Here is an 18,052-nt window from a genome sequence, read left to right as displayed (position 1 = left end):
AAAAGGAAAGCTCTTTTCAAGGTGACTTTGCCACAGTAATAAAGAGAACACACAGTAGTTTCCAAAACAGCTTTCTGTGGCCAAAACTGGTCACAGCCTGATGAAGACAGACTTGTACCAAGGAATCATATGATGTACCTTTAGACACTTCGCAGGAAAAAAAAAACCAACAGAAAGAAATCACCTTTCTAAAAGGAACATAAAGTTCATTTCCCTGACTGCACAATGAAAGCTATGATTGTACACTCAATTCGTATCACATGCAGTCATTAGATCAATTTGGAAAAGGAAGGAGAATGAATAAGCTCACTCTATTTTAAGCTCTGGTTGATTTGTGCATGCAGTAATAGTTTGGGGTAAGAAAAAGTGAAGTATGATGATTCTCGTCTCCAACAGAATTTTGAGGCTGTCTAAACGATTAACATAAATAACAACATAAATCTGGGAAGATTGTTTGCCATTCATCTCACAGATTAAAACAACTACATTTAAAGAAATACATGCAGATATCAACCTGTCCACAGGATAAAGTTCCTCTCATTGTTAGAGAAGAGATTCTTGATATAATAAATAGAACCTAGACACTGTTCAACTGACCAAGTGCATGTATCCACATCTGCTGATAAGCTGGGGACCCGTATCAGCTCTCCATTTAATGCAGTGGCACTTTAGACACACAGAACMTATGTATGCAATCACTCTGAGAGCTGAAATCTATTCCTTATGTCAGCTGCAGAAAATCAAGGTTTTCTGTACCCTACTTGTTCCAGCAATTTTGATTTATGTAACTTAAAGACTCTACAGAAACTCTTTTTATCATAATTAATTGTTTAAGTGGAAAAGTCCTGCTGCATGAGTATCCAGATTTCAGAAAAAGGTAACAGTTTCAAATGTCTATAAAAGACACAAAGGACAGAATGATAGAATAATTAAACAGTGCTGTCACTTCATTTCTCCCTGCAGACAAGCTCAATAAATTATGTCATCCAAAGCTCCATGATGGAAAAAAAACCTGGTTACTTCTGAATAAAAAGAAAATATGCAGATTTAAAAACACATAAGCAAAAGGGATTATTTGCACCCTTCCCAAAAGAATACTTGTTCATGTTCAGTTTAGAATAGTTTAAAAAACCCTAATTTTTATGTCATGTTACAAGAAAGTTGTTTACCATCATGAAGCAGTTTTCAAATATTTCTGRCGTATATAAACCCTCAATATTTTTAAGAGCATGCAGCAGATGGACAGGCAACAATAGAGAGATAAAAACCATTTYTAATTAAAATTTATAAGAGGAAGAACAATTAGTTTTACTTCTGAAACTTTTTTCTACTGTTCATTCAATTTTAGAATGCAAATTATTTCATCAATAGAAGCAGCAGCCTTCATCAACCCTCCTACAAGCACATTTCTACTACCCACTATCACTTCCCCTTTTTTCAATTCAGCTACATCTCTTTCACCATTGTAACATTTTTCTTCTTGTTAGAGACAGCTAACAGATCCATACCATTTACCCACCAAATGTCTTATTTATAATAAAAATATTAGAAATATTTGATTTTTACATTATGCTAAACACACTTATCTCTCTGCACATGTGGGATGTAATATTAAACTTGCACAGTGAGTTTACAGTGCACCAAAACTACAGACCACTGCCTTTGAAGTAAATTTCATATATTGCCCTTTATTTCAATTTGAAAGATTCAGCAAGTGGAATCTGTGCTGTGGTACTATGGTGTGTGTCCAGCAGYGCCATCAGTTCACATCTTTGCATTAAAAGGTGATAAATTTACCCTATTCTGCATTCTGTGGCTTAGCACCACACCACAAAGACTGGCCTAAGTTAAAAACACTATAAATATGCTAAAACTAACAAGCAGAAAACAAAAATCAAAACCRCTCAAAGGAACCCATAAATAGAAACAAAAAGATCTTTTAATTTCACAGTGGTTTTGGTATCTCTAGAGAGGAAACCATAATGTCAGTACAGAAGAACCACAAGAAAAACTGCAGATTAGTACTTTACATCTGCTTGATGATCACAGGGCAAGTGTAACAACGACAGGGAAATTTAAAAAAAAGGCAGCTAACAGACTAATGATACCATTGTGTCCYCTCAATTCAGGGATATGCAGACAGGAGGAGAGGCCTTCATCTTTATTTGGGCATCCTTTTGGGCTTGGTTGAGTTACCAGAATTTCTATGGAGCTGCTTTGTGGGCTGCATGCTACTAGTTTGGCCCTATGGCATCATCTGTTTCAAGGGAATGAGGTTCCCAGAGCAACCTTGCTGACAGTTTTTGAAGTAGATTATGGGGGTGTGGGGGTGTGGAGGTGTTTAAATACAGTGTTTTGTTCTTCTCTTGTTTTTTTTTTAACATGATAAAAAAACTCCTGCTCAGTATAAAGGAGGCTAGGTCACAGAAGGACAAGCATCAGAGCTCTGCTCCCAATAAAATCACTGAAATAAGTTAACTTGCCAAGGCCTGCCAGCATAAGGTGAATGAAATAATAGTGTTAACTGAAAGAAAACTGCAGCTGGTTGGTCATTTGGATATCTAAGTGAGGAGTCAGAGAAGTTACCATGAACTTGATTTCAAGAGACCACGTTAACACTTTGTTCAAGTTCTCACAATGCTCCTTCTTCCTTATCAGGATCGTTCCTGTCTTAACTGCATTCATCTTAAATTAGTCTCCCTCTGTGCATAAATTCCTTTTAGTCACACTTTTGTTAACTGTGTTTGTTTGCCTTTCAATTGTGGGTAAACTCATGTGATTATTTAAGGTCATACTTTTCCTGTAAGTTGTTTTCCTGCATGCAATTTTATGAGGATGTACACAATGCTTATGGATGGCAATCRATATGGATGGATGACAGCTGAAGTACAGGAATTTTCATTCCTAGGGATCTTTACGACAAAGCCCAAAGTCTTGTGTAGAGAGAACATGAGAAAAAGGCAACTACCATCAATAAAGTTTTGGTGAGCACAGATGTCTGAGGCCCCTGAAATGCTCAGCCATTGAATCACCTCCTCTGAATCACCAGATCATGTCACCAGGGCAGGGTCTGACTGCAATAGTTCCCTAGTCTGATTTATGCCAACAGCAAAGAAAGGACTATAATTTAGGACCACCAGTTCTGTCTCTGAGCTGCCCTGAACTCTGTCTGATTATGACATTCCTGATATTATATGGTATTGGAGGTGTGGATGACTGTTTTGGCCAAGACCATGAATAGGGTTGGATATTTTTTCTTACATACAGCATGTATGCTGGCACTTATCAATTCAGTTTTAAAGAAATACATCTATAAAACAGTCTGTGGAACTGACAGGGTTATAAACCAAATATTCCTGAGTATAACATTTCCTCCATAGCTTTTGGGAGAGGGGTAAGTCTACTTAATGTCTTACAGCTAATATTTTTCATGCCTTATATTAATAAGTGGTTTATGAACCCACTCAGTCAATCAGGAGACTGAAGAACAGTAACAAAATCTTGTGAAGTTACTCTCGATCAGCAGGTTTTTGTGTCTTTTCATCATATGATGACATTAAGCACACTTCAGAAAGATCAGTACTTGGGGCAGATATTTGGGTTTTGCAGTCTGCTTTAGGTAGTTAACCCCTGAAAATTACCGTGTTTGAAAGGCATTTATGGTGGGTGACTAAAGGTAGATATCTGTGGTTCATCTGAAAAGGAATTGAGAAAAGTTGGAATCCAGCTTTGCATCTAATAAAGTGGTATTATCTAATCTCACCATATGCCRAGTATTTTTATATTCTTTGCAACAAAAATGAGAAAAATAAACATTTTTCACAGGAAATGTAGATGTGAAATCAAAATACTAGTGATTTAAAAAAAAAAAAACTTGGTCTTACATAATTCGACTAATGTCTGGGTATAACTGCATTTTTATTTATTTCTTAATCTTGTTTACCTTTTCCCCTTTCTTCAGTTGTGTTATTGTTTTTCATATTTGGATTCTCTTTCTCTTCTTCCTACATGGAGGCCTATGTTGAAAATATGACTTTTTCTAAGAGTGGGTTGATGTGATTTAATATGGATTTGGTTAATACACCACTTGGTGGATGAGGAACTGGTTGAGTGGCTGCATCCAGAGGATAGTGGGCAATGCTCCAAAGTCCAGATGGAGCTCAGTGATGAGTGGTGCCCCTGCAGGGTCCTTACTGRGACCAGCACTGTGTGATGTCTTCATCAATGACACAGACAGTGGGATCAYGTGCACCACAACAATAGCAAAAGGACAAAGGGTAATGATTTTAAACTAAAAGAGAAGAGATTCAGACTAGCTATAAGGAGGAAATGTTTTAAAAGGAAGGGGGTGAAACACTGGAAGATGTTGCCCAGAGAGGYTGGAAACATTCATGGCCAATTTGGACASGACTCTGAGCAACCTTGAGTGGCAGCCAACTTGCACAGAAAACTCTGAAGTTTATCTCAGTAAGCTGCAGTGCTGAATGTAGGAGTTTGAAATCAAAATGTACTGGTTCTTCTGCTTTAAGTCTCAGTGTAGGCAACCTTATTGCATACTAATAAAGTAAATTCATGGGGAAATCAGCAAAAGTAGCTACTGTACTGATAAATGCTTACCTTGCTAACTGCAAATTATCTTCCTTACAGGTACACCCCTATTTCCATCAGTGGGAGTGCTGCTGTCCTTTCCCCTAACTATCACTTCAGATTTCATATAGAAATCTAATTGTTATGAATGCCCAAATCATATAACAGTATCCCAACCTATAATTTACAATAGCTTTAATATAGCATTTGAACATAATTATGCATYGAAGCAGGATCTTTTCTAAAAGAAAACATTATTCTTTGAACAGCAAGAACTGATTCAAATGGTTGCCTTTGCCGCATGCTAAAAAATGGTTAGCACGGAAAATTTGTTATATGAATTCTTTGATATCATGAAAGTTTCTTTTAACTTTGTGGTCTAAACAATTCATTTTCACCAGGGCTGAGAGCTCAAACAGAAAATGTCACAATGACCCAAGTTTCTGGAACAGCTTCTTAGGACTTGTTAGTAGCAGCCATAAATCAGAGAAAGCCAAACCAGAAATGCTAAGAGGGTGTAACTCCCTTTCAAGTGCTCCACTACAGAATCCATGTGGAGTCCAGAATGTGAGCCAGGCAAGATGTGTTTTCTCCACTTTTTCAGGCAGCCTGATTACAGAAGATTATAATCTTACCTGAGATTTAAATGTTTCATGCGAATAATTAAGATCTCAACAAAGTTAAAGGATTATTCCCATTGATGTAAAACAGTCCATAGGAGTGCAGCAGACAAAACAACTGGCATATCATGATGGTGCAAATCAGTGAAATGGAAGCATTGAACAAACCTGATGGGGAAGTGACTAGAGTAACACTCTGCATGGTATGGCTGAAAATGAAAGCTTCCGGTGAAAATTCTGACAAAGACATAAATTATTCGTTCTTTCCTACAGCATGCAGCAAGTCTTATTGTTAGAAGGCAGTACAAATTTGCATCAATTTTGCATTTACACTATAGTAGACCTAGGCAAAAAACTTTTCAATAGAATATAATCAATTTCTTAATATAAAAACATATTAGAAATTATTTTTTTAAAATTTGGTTTGCAGAAAATATGATATTTTATTCTCATGATCTGTCCTGAATTCAATTCCAGATCTGAAGCTACATCTACAGACAACAGACTATGGCAACTTCTTGGCTAATGAAACTGGTCCTCTCACTATTTCCACCATCGATGATAAACTGAAAGAAAAACTACTCACWGAATTTCATTACTTTAGAAACCATGCTTTTGAACCACTTGCCACTTTTCTGAATTTTATCACGTAAGTAATATTACCACACATCTTACCACACACTGCTAAAAAAAGCAGTTAAAATAGTGTAAATGCATATTGGAATTTCTATTAAGTTCCAAAACCAGCAAAATTACTTTGATACCACWACATTTGCATACTTCATTTGCTAAGATAAGTTCTGAAACTGTATATGTATATGAAGAGCTGTTGTCTTTGCAACTGATTATTTTAAAGAACAGAAGCAGATTTTTTTTAATATGAACAATGGCAGAAGAATTGGTAGAGATTAGGGAAAAGGTTTAGAATTTTCAAGCACTATTCAAGTCAGAGAACCTGCGAAACTGACTTTGGAGGGGAATGATTCATGCAAGATTAACAATTTCATGATGTACAGGGAAGTGATTTAATTCTTAGGCATGTGGCAAGTTGTCGACCTTTTCTAAAAGGGGGAAAGAAAACACATCCTACACCTAACATACTTTTTAYACTATTTGAACCAAATAAATAAAACCCAGAAAAACTTGATGTGACATATTGCAAGATACTTAGATCCAAGTAGCTTTTTTTTTTTTTTGAAAATTCAGCTGCTGTTTGATGCCAGATGAAGAGAAAACTCTGATCTCAATCAAAAACATCATGAACAGATGAAACTTGCAAATGGATGGCTTAAAAAAACTTTAAGAACAGGGATCTGCTTTATAACAGTATAACAATGTGGATTAGCAAAATACCAGCAGGATATTTTACATCCCTTGAGCTTATCTTTTTAATACATTGTAACAGGAACAATTAACTGTTCAAACAACTTTCAGGGAGCATTTTTATTATAACCTTAAAAAAGAAAGTATCTTTTTTTTCCSGGTCATATGCAGCTGACCACTTTTGGGCTACTATATTAATAAGATCTTAAATACTGCCCTAGGACACCTGTATACTACAGGCATWCAATGTTTACATTTTGGGAAGTAAAAATGAAAGCATGAAAGTTCTGTCAGTTSTCTTCTTATTGACATGAATGTATACATGTGTAAGCACAACCTTTGCACTCTTGTTTTTTTTAAAAAATGGATACACTAGTCAAAGATATTTCACACAAATCATTGAACTACATTCCACCAGATCCTCAAGTGCTCTGCATGAGTTTGGGTGAGAACATATCAATCCCTTTATGTTTCTAGCTGTGTTCTTAGTCAAAAAAAACAAGCTGAAGACTGGAGTGCCAGGGAATTGTGCTCTTATTTCCAAGTCACTGACAAAACTCTTATCAGCCTCTTTGAAAGTACGAAGCTGATAGAAAACTTCTACTCAAAATAACCTTTTAGTAATAGASAAGAAATCTGAAAGAGCCTGTTCTYAGTTCCCTCACAGGAGGATGTTTAAAAAYGAGTGAGAGGAAAACCCTAAGATTGGACCATCTGCATAAATTCTGCAGTTTTAGTGTTGAGATTCCCATGTACTTCTCTGTCCAGATGGTTTATATGAAATAAGAAAATCTCAAACTAGAGAAGTTGCTAGCTCRGATGATTTGCTTTCAATACCACTCATGGTCACTTGTTACAGTGAAACTGCATCTCTCAGTTGTTATGTTTATTATAGTCATGTCAGTACCACCTTCTTTTTAAATGTTCATTTTCCAAATCAGTCATGTGGTTTAAAACTAGTGGTGTGTTATCTACTTGCTGTTTAAAAGCTTCTGTTGATTTTGGTAAGTTATTGATACAAAATGAATGTACACTTTAATAATACTTTGGTATTATTGTTAATTTTCAAAAATCTTTGGTTTGTATTTTTTCAACTGAAAGTTGTTTATAAAAATAATGAATGTTTACTTTTTCTTTCAAATACAGATACAGCTACATGATTGACAATGTAATTCTTTTAATAACTGGCACATTACATCAGAGACCCATAGCTGAACTTGTTCCCAAGTGCCATCCATTGGGGAGCTTTGAGCAGATGGAAGCAGTCAGCATTGCCTCAAACCCCACTGAGCTCTTCAACGCAATTTTGGTTGACACACCATTAGGTAAAAACATTACATTATTTCTTATTTTCTTTTTAAAACTACTAATCCTGCATTCCTAAGAATGGCATGTTTCCCACTGGATATGCTGTGTTTTGGTAACACAAAACATGAACTGTGGATCCAGCACTTCTGTTCAGGGCATATTCTATCAACGTTTATTAACAGCTTCTATATCCACCTTGAGTAGCAGACATGGAGAAAACATGTTAATCAAAAACTATAATGGATATCCTTTATATCCAAAAGAGTCACTGATATAAAACTTCCAGTTTTTTATTTCAACACCTACATCTATAATTAAAAAATATATCGTCACTAAGGATCAAGCAGACAGCTACTAATAAATATTAGATGGCGTGGTAGAACCTTAATTCCCCCTTGAGATTTGGGCATGGTTCAAATATAAAAAAAAAAAGTCCTATTTGGAAGAACTAAATTGAAGAGCAAAACTAAGTCACTGTTTTCACACAGCTGCTAGCAAATTTCTGTTTGTGGTGTTTTTTGGTTTGATTTTTTTTTTTTTTTTTTTTTTTTTTTTTTTATTAATTTTTTTTTATTTTTGTTTTTTTTTTTTTTTTTTTATTTTTTTTTTACTAAATGAATTTGTAAAAGGAGAGAGTTATGTCTGTTCATTAAAGTCATGGGATGAATTTATGGGCAGTAGATCTATGAGCAGATGATGAAGGGAGCTGTCAGGGCTACACTTTCTGGCATTTTCCATTCCAAATCTGTTTGCTGAAAGAGCAGGAGGAGATAAGACCACAAAGCATGGCCAGGCTCACATCCTCTCTGTAAATACCATGTTCCACTGCCACTGCTTGGGATGACACTGTCACACAACACTGCCCTGCCTCGTGGGATAGCTCAGGAACAGCAAGAGATGGGCACACTTCTGTTGGGTATGAATACAGTGTTTTTAAATGATTCAACTGCACAAGTGAAATTCATCCTCTGCCTCCCTGCTCAAGARTTTGCTCTTTAGTCAGCTCTGCAGAGAACCGTAAGCACAGATGGTCAAGGTCAAAGCATGTGCCCTTTATCAGCTGCAACCTGTTGCCTTTCCCACACTACATACTCAGAGAAGAAAAGGGAAAAAATCAAAGAGGATTCACCTTAACAATTGCAGAATACCTGCATGATTTCAGACAAAAATAATTTTTCATGTCCCTCACTAGAAAATCTCCATAATAACCAAACTATGTACTTCAGAGAAGATTAAGGCTTTCRTTAGCATTCCCATCTGATTCTCTCTGGAGATACGGACTCTGGCTGCAGCACTGATTGATTCCCCTCACTGCAGATTCTCATTAAAAAGGAGGGGATAGGAGGATAAGGGGAAAATCAAGCAGATTTTTCTTCCTCTCTGTTATATCACCCTCTCGTGTACAACAGAACCCTGGGATCCCTGCTCACACACTGGTGAGCCATAGACAGGAGATGCATATTATCAGCATGCAGATTTTTACTGCTCTGTCATAAACTCTGCTTTCAGCTGCTTTCTTTCAAGACTGCCTGTCTGAAAAYGACCTGGATGAAATGAACATTGAAATAATGCGCAACAAACTGTACAAGGCAAGTCTTTGCAACATAATGATAATATTTGGGGTTTATCAAAGTGTCTCAGCAAAGGAGATCAGTATCATTAACCCTGTTTTATGGATGGGGAAACAGAAGTATGGTGAGATAAAGCAAACAGTCTGAGGTCATCTGGTTGRTTTCAAGTCCAGAAATCAAACCCAGCTGCTTTCATTCCTACTCCACTGTTTGAGGAGTTTTCAAATTTTAGGTCTGCATCCAAATTCTAATTTAATATCTCATTAATGAAAATACTCTAGATGTCAGGCTAATATCCAAATCCATTTGTTTATGAATAACTCAGTTATCCACCAAATGCCACAGAACTCTTAGCTCCTCAGTRAGCCTAGACAGGTTTCTGGCTATCATTTATGTTTATTTATATAAAGAAGATGTGACTTAAAADGGTCCAATTGTTTTGAGTCTGGCTAACATGATTTTTACTTAAGGATTTTGTATTATTTTCTTCCTTTTAAAATCATTTTTGGCATTGTTATGGCACAATGCTGCAAGGATATGCATCTAACATGTGCCTTGCATTTTCAAAGTACTTTACAAATATTAACACACAGGTCACTACTCTTAAGATGGTCCTTTTAAAGGCTATACATACTCCATTCCRTTAATGGTTCCTCCTGGCACATTCTTTCTGAAATCTTTATTATTTTTCTTTCATAGTGGATGCCCCAGACTGCAGGAARTATTTTTACAGTGATCTGACTGCACCAGGGGGAAAGAAAAAAMCTCTTCTGCTGGTCTTACAAATGATATATTTACAAATTCCCAAGCTAATTTTTAATTCTTAAATCCTTTACTAATTCTCTCATTCAATACAACATCAGTTATGCCCAAGTATTTTAATTTTTTCATGTATTTTAATTCTTTGATGGTACTAGTAYACTATACACTCTTTTTCCATTTGGTAACATACATATTTGATTCTGATATCCTGTRTAGATGACCATATATTAACCGTTATAAAATCTTTTTTTTTTCTTCTTTCTCATCTGAACATTAGGGGGACCATTCCACAAACACTACTAAATTATTAATGCATAATTTCTCCTTTGGTTCAGTTGTCGCTGGGATCAGTTGCTCAGCTCTACCATCAGATAGCACTATGTGGATCCTAACGCACAAGTCTATGCAGTAGATCCCCCTTGAGATGGCTTTACTTAAAATTCATTTAATTGCATARTAAGTGACAGCTCCTAACAAGATTRTGTGAAGTTGTAACAAATGCATTTTAATATGAATGTTCCCTAAGACAGTATTTTGGGGGATGGAGAAGTAGGGGAAGCAGCATTTCTGAATATTTARTGTTCTTCCTGCACAGGTATTTTGAAATGGGTGCAGATTCCAGAATCCTTTATAGACCAGAGGGCTCTGCAGACCTGTATTACAGAAGCTTTGTCTGTGTTCTGTCCTAATCCAGGGTTTAGGGAAGAGCAGCAGGGATTAGTTTGTGTRTCCTCATACTGCTGGCCCAACAGCCGTGGCATATGCCCAAATCCCCTCCTCCACACACTATAAATGAAGAGTTTCCTTCAGCCATCTGCTTGTTATGCAGTGGAAGCTCAAAAAGTTCCTTCCTTAGACAGCAAGTAAACATAATATTTGTCCTGTTACAATTTTTGAAAACATTTCAACTCAAATCGTAATAGCAGGGCTTTTTTGAATATTTCAACTTTCATTTGAGCTAAGTTATTAAACACATATTTAAATTKAAATTCATAGGTGGAATTACCAAAGTTAATTGAAAGTATTTAAAAATGAGGCTCATGGCTGTCTGCAATCCTGGTTCAAGGTTCAAGTCTTAAGCAGCATTTCAAATATTTCTCTTCTTCTTTCATGTAGTCTTACCTTGAAGCATTTTATAAGTTTTGTGAAAAACAAGGTGGTACTACAGCAGAAATAATGAGACCTATTCTTGAGGTAAGAAAGATTCAGTCTTCATCCATTAAAGCACTCCACAACGTTGTCATAATTATCTCACTTTGATTTTCCCTGTTAATTCTCCCTCTATTTGTAAAGATATCTGTCAAATGTTTGTTTGTCCTCTAAATATACCTGTTTTTCTAAGACTTAATGACTAGTACATTCCAAGATGGCTTTTACCTTTTGACTAGAGAAGCAGCTAGTTCATTATGAGGGAGAAGCCAGTGTCAGTTAATATTTTTCTATAACAGAGAAYAGAACAGAGTAAATGGTTCACTAATCTCAAACTGTTGTCCTTTAACATTTCTCTCCACTGTGTAGAAAAACCAAAAACATTTATTATTGAATTTGGGACAGCTAAAACCTGGCATTACTGTCTATTTATTAATCAATAACCTTTAAGCTTCCTGCCGCTATTATGTTTGTTTACTCTCTTATTAAAATTAGTAGGAGTTGGGTGACCTTTGGAACTAGTGTCATATAAAAAAGTCCAATATTCTGTGTAATATTTTTGTCTCAACTCAGAAATGTTTAGTATTTATTTTTTGCATGACATGCAAAGTTCCTAATGTCATTCCCCCTAAAACATAAATGCATCTATTGAATGAAATTTTTGTCTCTGTTATTGTAATAAAAGATGCAGAAATTTCTAAAACTGAATTCTCAGCATTCAGGTCCCCTTTTCTTTTTTTCCCACATGGTCTATCACAATTCTTTGCAGAGGATGAGAGCCAGACCACCCACTTGCTTCCAGGAGACTTTTTTTTCTGGATAAGCAATTTTACACCCTGGAAACCGAAAAAAAATTCACTGAACTCTGATGACATCATACTGAAAGTCTGTATTTAGAAGAGAGATAAYAACCCTGGGAGCTCATCCCTGAAGGAAGAATGGATCTGAACTATATTTTACAAAACAATGTCCTAAAAAGGATTGCAATTTCCTATTTTAATTAAGCAGGTCACAGTGTTTCAATTTTTGCTCTAAACAAAATACTCCTGATTAAGTTAAATTGAACAGAAATTAAGTATTTTGACATTTGTTYAAAAAGAAAAAGAAATGAAGAGATTGGCTGGCAAAGATAAGTACATTTCCCACCACCGATTCAGATGTTTCAGACAGTTCATTTTTAAATAGAAATTCATGCTGAGAGCAGATTACTTCCTAACATTAGTTTAAGCATGTTGCAAAACTCTATACCAGTGGTAACAATTTAGCCTATGATAAGCTTCTTTAAAATCCCTATCTACTGTCAATCAGCCAGGAAGATAAACTTTTCTGTAGAAGGTTTCTTTTTTCTGCCACATTTCATTTATCTGAAGAGACACATGAAGCAGAACTGCTAAAGGTTGGATTCACAAAAAAAAGAAGAAAAAAAAAAACAAACAAAAAACCAAAGTCAAATTATTCAAAAGAATACTTGCTATTTATTTTGTAATCTTATATGTAAGACTACCAACCTGACCCTATCAGAATGAGGCTGAGCTATTTCGCTCCCCAACTCCTTGACCACCAAGGCACTGCCARACTTCCATATTAAGAGTACTGACGATCTCTCTTCCACCATGGACAACACACAGTGTGTGTTTGGCCCTGAATCTGGCAAGAAACAGCAGAACTGCACTGCAGCCAGGGCTGTGCCTGTTAGCAGGGCCCCATGCTGGATTCTGAACTAGCAGTGTCCCAAAATGATCATCCTCTGCTGCACCWCTACCTGCAGCCATCAGTTACCAAGTAACTGCCTCATGGCCTTACTCTCCATACAGAGTATATATACTCTATATATATTCTCTATAGAGAACCTCATGTGCCAATAATTTGATTAATTAATTGAGAGGTCTGTATGGGTGGGAATGATCCTGTAAATTCTCTTAACTGGGAGCCACCAGAAGCAGAACCCAAAGCTGCTACCATTTGTTGCAATTGCCTGTAACATGTTTTTTATCATCAAAATATTATACATCTAAAAGTGAGATTCTACAAGATCTTAACAAGTTTAAAAAAGGAAGCATTTGTCCTTCTAAAACAGTTTCAGTAGGTCTAATATGCCTGTTTGTGTTAATAAGGGAAGTGAAATTTGGCCCTGTYATCCACTAGCTAGAAAGCCTTTTAAGCACACTTATTTTCTCCTCGTTACTTCTTTATTGTTTACTCTTTTTCCTTACTTCAAAGTCAGTGCCAGAGGGTGGCTGGTTCCTGATATTTTGTGTTCCAGTACACAGGGGTAGATCTGTGCATATGTTTTTAATGCCTAAAGTGGTAGATTTGTGTTGCAAATGCAGCCTTATTATTCATCAGAAAAGAGTATCTATCTGCTTAAAATAGCACAAATATTCACAGCATAAGAAATTTTATAAGCTGCCTAAACTGTGCATATATTGTATATAATTCACTTGGAAGATTTTTCCCTTTGTAATCCCTGCAATCAGCAAAGGCTCTGCTGTTTTTAGAACATGGAAGTAAGTAATAAAGGAAAGAAAAAAAACCCATAGTCAATTTTGACTTCAAGACAGAATAAAAGATTATTTTTTGTTTACTATTGCATTTTTAATTCTCACTGTAAGAATGGAAAGTAAAATTTTTCTTTGTACAAAAGAAGAATCTGAGATCTGGACATTGGCTTGACTTTCAGCCTACTGCTGCTGTGAAAATAAAGATTCTACAGGCATCTAAACCTGGCACAAGAGACACAACCTTTGATTATATTACTAATTAACTGTTATTTGAAACACTTAAAAAATTAACTTGGCAAGTAAATGSCCCCCTCCACTTTATTAAATTATCATTTTAAATATGTGCATTGAGAAACTATTTTTTCAGGATTTTCATTCAACCTGTACTATCAACAGCACTTTGAGTTACCCCAGAGCAAAATTATTGATTCTTGTTTTTTTTCTTTATTATTAGTATTTATAAGATTATCTCATACTCTTATATGTGAGAGTRTGAGAAAWTTTTTTTSTTGTCAACATCTGGGTAACTAAGCTGGGAAATGAGGAAGTAGCAGAAATTATATTTTTARTACAAAAATCACAGAATAAAAGCTGAGGTTGCAAAACCTTGTTTATTTTCCAGTTAAAATTTAACGCATATTTGCAAAGAAAAATTTTAAATTTCAAAAATAAGGTTTGTTTCCAATACCCTCAAATCAACTTTTAAAAAAAAATTATATTTCCATAGTTTGACTTACTAAAGAAATCTCAAACTATCCCCAACTGAAGTTAGAATGAGATGYCTAATAACACCTCTTTTCTCTTTGTTTTACATATGAAGTTTGAGGCTGACAGGCGTGCCTTTATCATCACCATTAATTCATTTGGCACTGAGCTGAGTAAAGATGACCGAGAGAAGCTGTATCCAACYTGTGGAAAACTTTATCCAGAAGGCTTACACCTGCTGGCCAAYGCAGATGACTACGAGCAAGTGAAGTGTGTTGCAGAATACTATGCAGTATGTAAACTAATTTATTAAAACAAAAAGCCAGAATACAAATACTTAATACTGCCTGATGTTGGCAAAATTTTGAAGACTATACACACAAGTTAAAAGCATTTTYGAGAGAAGAAAAATATCAGCAGAGGTACTAAAGTTTTCATAGAAATGTGCATTGGATCAAAGACCTTTCACACAAAGACATAAGATTAAGATAAGACATTATTAACTTAGTGCAATACAAGGATGTTTAAGTAAGACCAAATCACATCCTAGTAAATAAAACTCTTCCTATTCCATTAACGCTTCACAAATTGAGTTTTACTATACTGCTGCTGCCTCCAAGGTTTTGGAGCATAGCCATACATCATTTTAAACTGAGCTGATCAAACAATTAATGTCACAGATTAGTTCAAACCTGATTTACTGCYGGTATACCATAAAAATTCCCTTCTGAGAAGTTTTCTCTGAATCACTAGTTGATTCAAAGAAGTAGATCAAGATGTCAGTATTGATGCAAATAGTGCTGTTTTAAAGACTAGTTAATCTGCAATGCTTGATCTAAGAATTAACTGTTGTACTCTGTCTATCTGTAATATTTAAGCTACATCTAAGTAGGTACACAAAACAAAGTGTTGTCTGGTCTATTGATTTTTCCCCACAAAGCTAGAGCTGTRCATCCCCTCCTGTGCATAATCAGAACATTTTTATCATTAGTTACCATATCAATGGCGTATGGAACAAGATTATTAATGACATGATGGGATATTTAGATGAATTTGGRAACCATTGTAGTAGACCATTGTAGTATAGTACACTCCTACTTTGAGGGAAAAACAAAGAGACGGAAATGACACAGAAATGTAACATCCAAGAAATCAAATCAAATATACCCCCACAAGATATTCCAGGATGACATATCGGACTAATGGATTTGGATACAATATTAATGYAGGTAAAGCAAATCCAGCTGACTACTGGAAACAAAAGGAGCAGCCATGTGACGATCAGAGTTCAATGTTTTAGCTCCATTTAGAGCTCTAGCTCTGATGGATATGATTTGTACAAGAAGTTCAGTGCTCTCTATCCAAAAGAGTGAAAGGTCACGTGTCATTCTACGATCAGTCTCTTTTAGTGCCTTCAGTAAATTACTTTAAATTGTTGGAAGTAATGGTAAGAAATACAAGAATAAATGTGATTTTTCTTCCTTTTGCTGACTATATGCTTTTAATTTTTGATTTATGTAGAATATATGAGATCTTCTATATAGAAGGCTGATTTAATGTAGATTAATTTATAAAGTAACGTAAGGTGTCTGTGCTGCACAGAATGCAAAAGTACCTTATTACCATGAAGTGATTGTCTGTGCTTTTAGGAATACAAGGCTGTGTTTGAAGGTGTAGGGAGTGGCACTGGAGAAAAGACACTGGAAGATGCATTTTTTGAACACGAGGTAAAAGCTTCTAACCTTAAAATGTAAAAATGAATGGTACTTACCTGGAGTAATAATTAAAACAAGAATGAGGTACCAGGCTTTTGATTCTACTGCACTGCATGATTCAGCTTTGTATACAAGAACAGATTTTTATATGGCTGTCAACATTTGGCTGAATCAAAACATAAGAATTTACCTTTTTAAGTAAAATTAATTCTATAACATTCTTCTGAAGACTCTTTATAGAGCTGTCAACCCTGATAGCCTATCCAAAAGCCATCTCATATACACCACTTAATGAAATTTCTTTTGAGTAGTCTATTGGAAAAGATATTTCACCATTGTCCCTTATTTCCTGTAATATTGCTGTAGTCTATTACCAAAATTAATCCACAGATGACATTTCAATTACACTGATACTCAAGAGACTGCTAAATATAATTGTGGCTGCAAAGTTGCATAGAAATCTTGAACATAAAAGCTACCATATAAAAATCCCATTCACTTTCCTTGATATGTTATCATAACACTTGTTTCATCTTTTCTACAGGTAAAGCTGAATGTGCTTGCATTCAACAACCAGTTTCACTTTGGAGTATTTTATGCCTATGTGAAGTTAAAGGAACAAGAATGCAGGAATATTGTATGGATTGCTGAATGYATTTCTCAGAGACACAGAACCAAAATTAACAACTACATTCCAATTTTCTAAATCTGAGCATCTATAATGCCTGAAAAGATGCATAATTTCAAATAAAAAAAAGAAAAACATTATTTCAAAAATTAACTCATATCATATGTTCTAAATTGTATTAATGAATCTCCTTATATACATCAGTGTGGGAAAAAAAGTAATAAAATTAGAGATATAAGCATTTCATAAGGAAAGATTAATGGGTTTATTCACAGTTTCATTGGTACATTTTTCCCCACTGTGCCTATTTTAATTTAACTGATCAATAAAAACCTGCAAGGTCTTACATATATAATCTTTCTCTTTTGTGGATGCAAGATTTGTATCAAAGATATTTGAAAGCTCTTTAACTTTTTTTTTTTTTAATTAATGCTTTCCTCAAAGGGCCAATTAAACCACTACTCACAGGGTCTTTCTTGCAGCATAYAGATTTTATGAAGGACTTAATACACAAATAAGGGAGAAACTCTAAGATACCCCTTAAGAAATCTCAAGGGGGAGCTTCCTGAACCGAGCTGTGGCCCCTYTCTGTTATTAAATGTAAACAAGTATCTTCAGTTTCACTGAAATATTTTTGTTTCTTCCTTTATGGTCACATKAGGAGCACCATAAGTGTCAAATAATGGGAGTCTGATCTGGTSCACAGCAATCCCCTCCCACAAACATCCCCTCCCAGCACACCCAAGAAATGTCTTTATGTATGCACTGGGGAAGATTACGAAACGTGAATGAAAATGCCAACCAAGTCTGTATCAGTTTTACATCAGACACAAACAACACCAGCTCTGAGCTATTTGAGGACCTGGCTAGGATCAGTAACTAAAAATAGAGTGAACACTTGAAGCCAGATTGTAGCAGGACAAGATTAATTCTGCTGAAGAAAAAGGAAGGATTTTGAAAGCCTTATCAACATTCTGCCTTGCTACTCTATTAGAAGAATTTGCCCTTTTATCTTTCAAACAGGCTATACCTTGATTTTCTACATGACTTTTCAGTTTTAGGCTGCACAACAGCAAATTTCAGTCTTCAGCTGACTGTTCCTTCAGTAAATATGATACAGAAATACAATCCATTTCCTGCTGCATAGACAAAAAAATAAAATATGTCTGATTTCAACACGTCA

At 35.4% G+C, this 18,052-nt stretch overlaps 1 protein-coding gene across 1 annotated transcript in view; it reads left to right on the top strand.

Moving 5' to 3' along the window:
• ATP6V0D2 (ATPase H+ transporting V0 subunit d2) overlaps positions 1–17,261 on the top strand; it is a 17,950-nt gene extending 689 nt beyond the window's left edge. The window contains exons 2-8 of the mRNA XM_057371121.1: positions 5,685–5,856; positions 7,677–7,855; positions 9,348–9,427; positions 11,288–11,365; positions 14,642–14,818; positions 16,176–16,253; positions 16,786–17,261. Coding sequence (XP_057227104.1) covers positions 5,685–5,856; positions 7,677–7,855; positions 9,348–9,427; positions 11,288–11,365; positions 14,642–14,818; positions 16,176–16,253; positions 16,786–16,947 — 926 coding nt within the window. The 3' untranslated portion in view covers positions 16,948–17,261. The remainder of the gene's footprint in view (positions 1–5,684; positions 5,857–7,676; positions 7,856–9,347; positions 9,428–11,287; positions 11,366–14,641; positions 14,819–16,175; positions 16,254–16,785) is intronic.
• The last annotated feature ends 791 nt before the right edge of the window (positions 17,262–18,052 follow it).

The sequence above is a fragment of the Malurus melanocephalus genome, unplaced genomic scaffold, assembly GCF_030028575.1.
Source record: "Malurus melanocephalus ecotype Western Australia unplaced genomic scaffold, MMel_1.1 scaffold_141, whole genome shotgun sequence".
In the NCBI taxonomy this organism is placed as follows: Eukaryota; Metazoa; Chordata; class Aves; order Passeriformes; family Maluridae; genus Malurus; species Malurus melanocephalus.
Note: the sequence above shows the minus strand (reverse complement) of the source record. Positions and strands in the feature narration are given on the sequence as shown.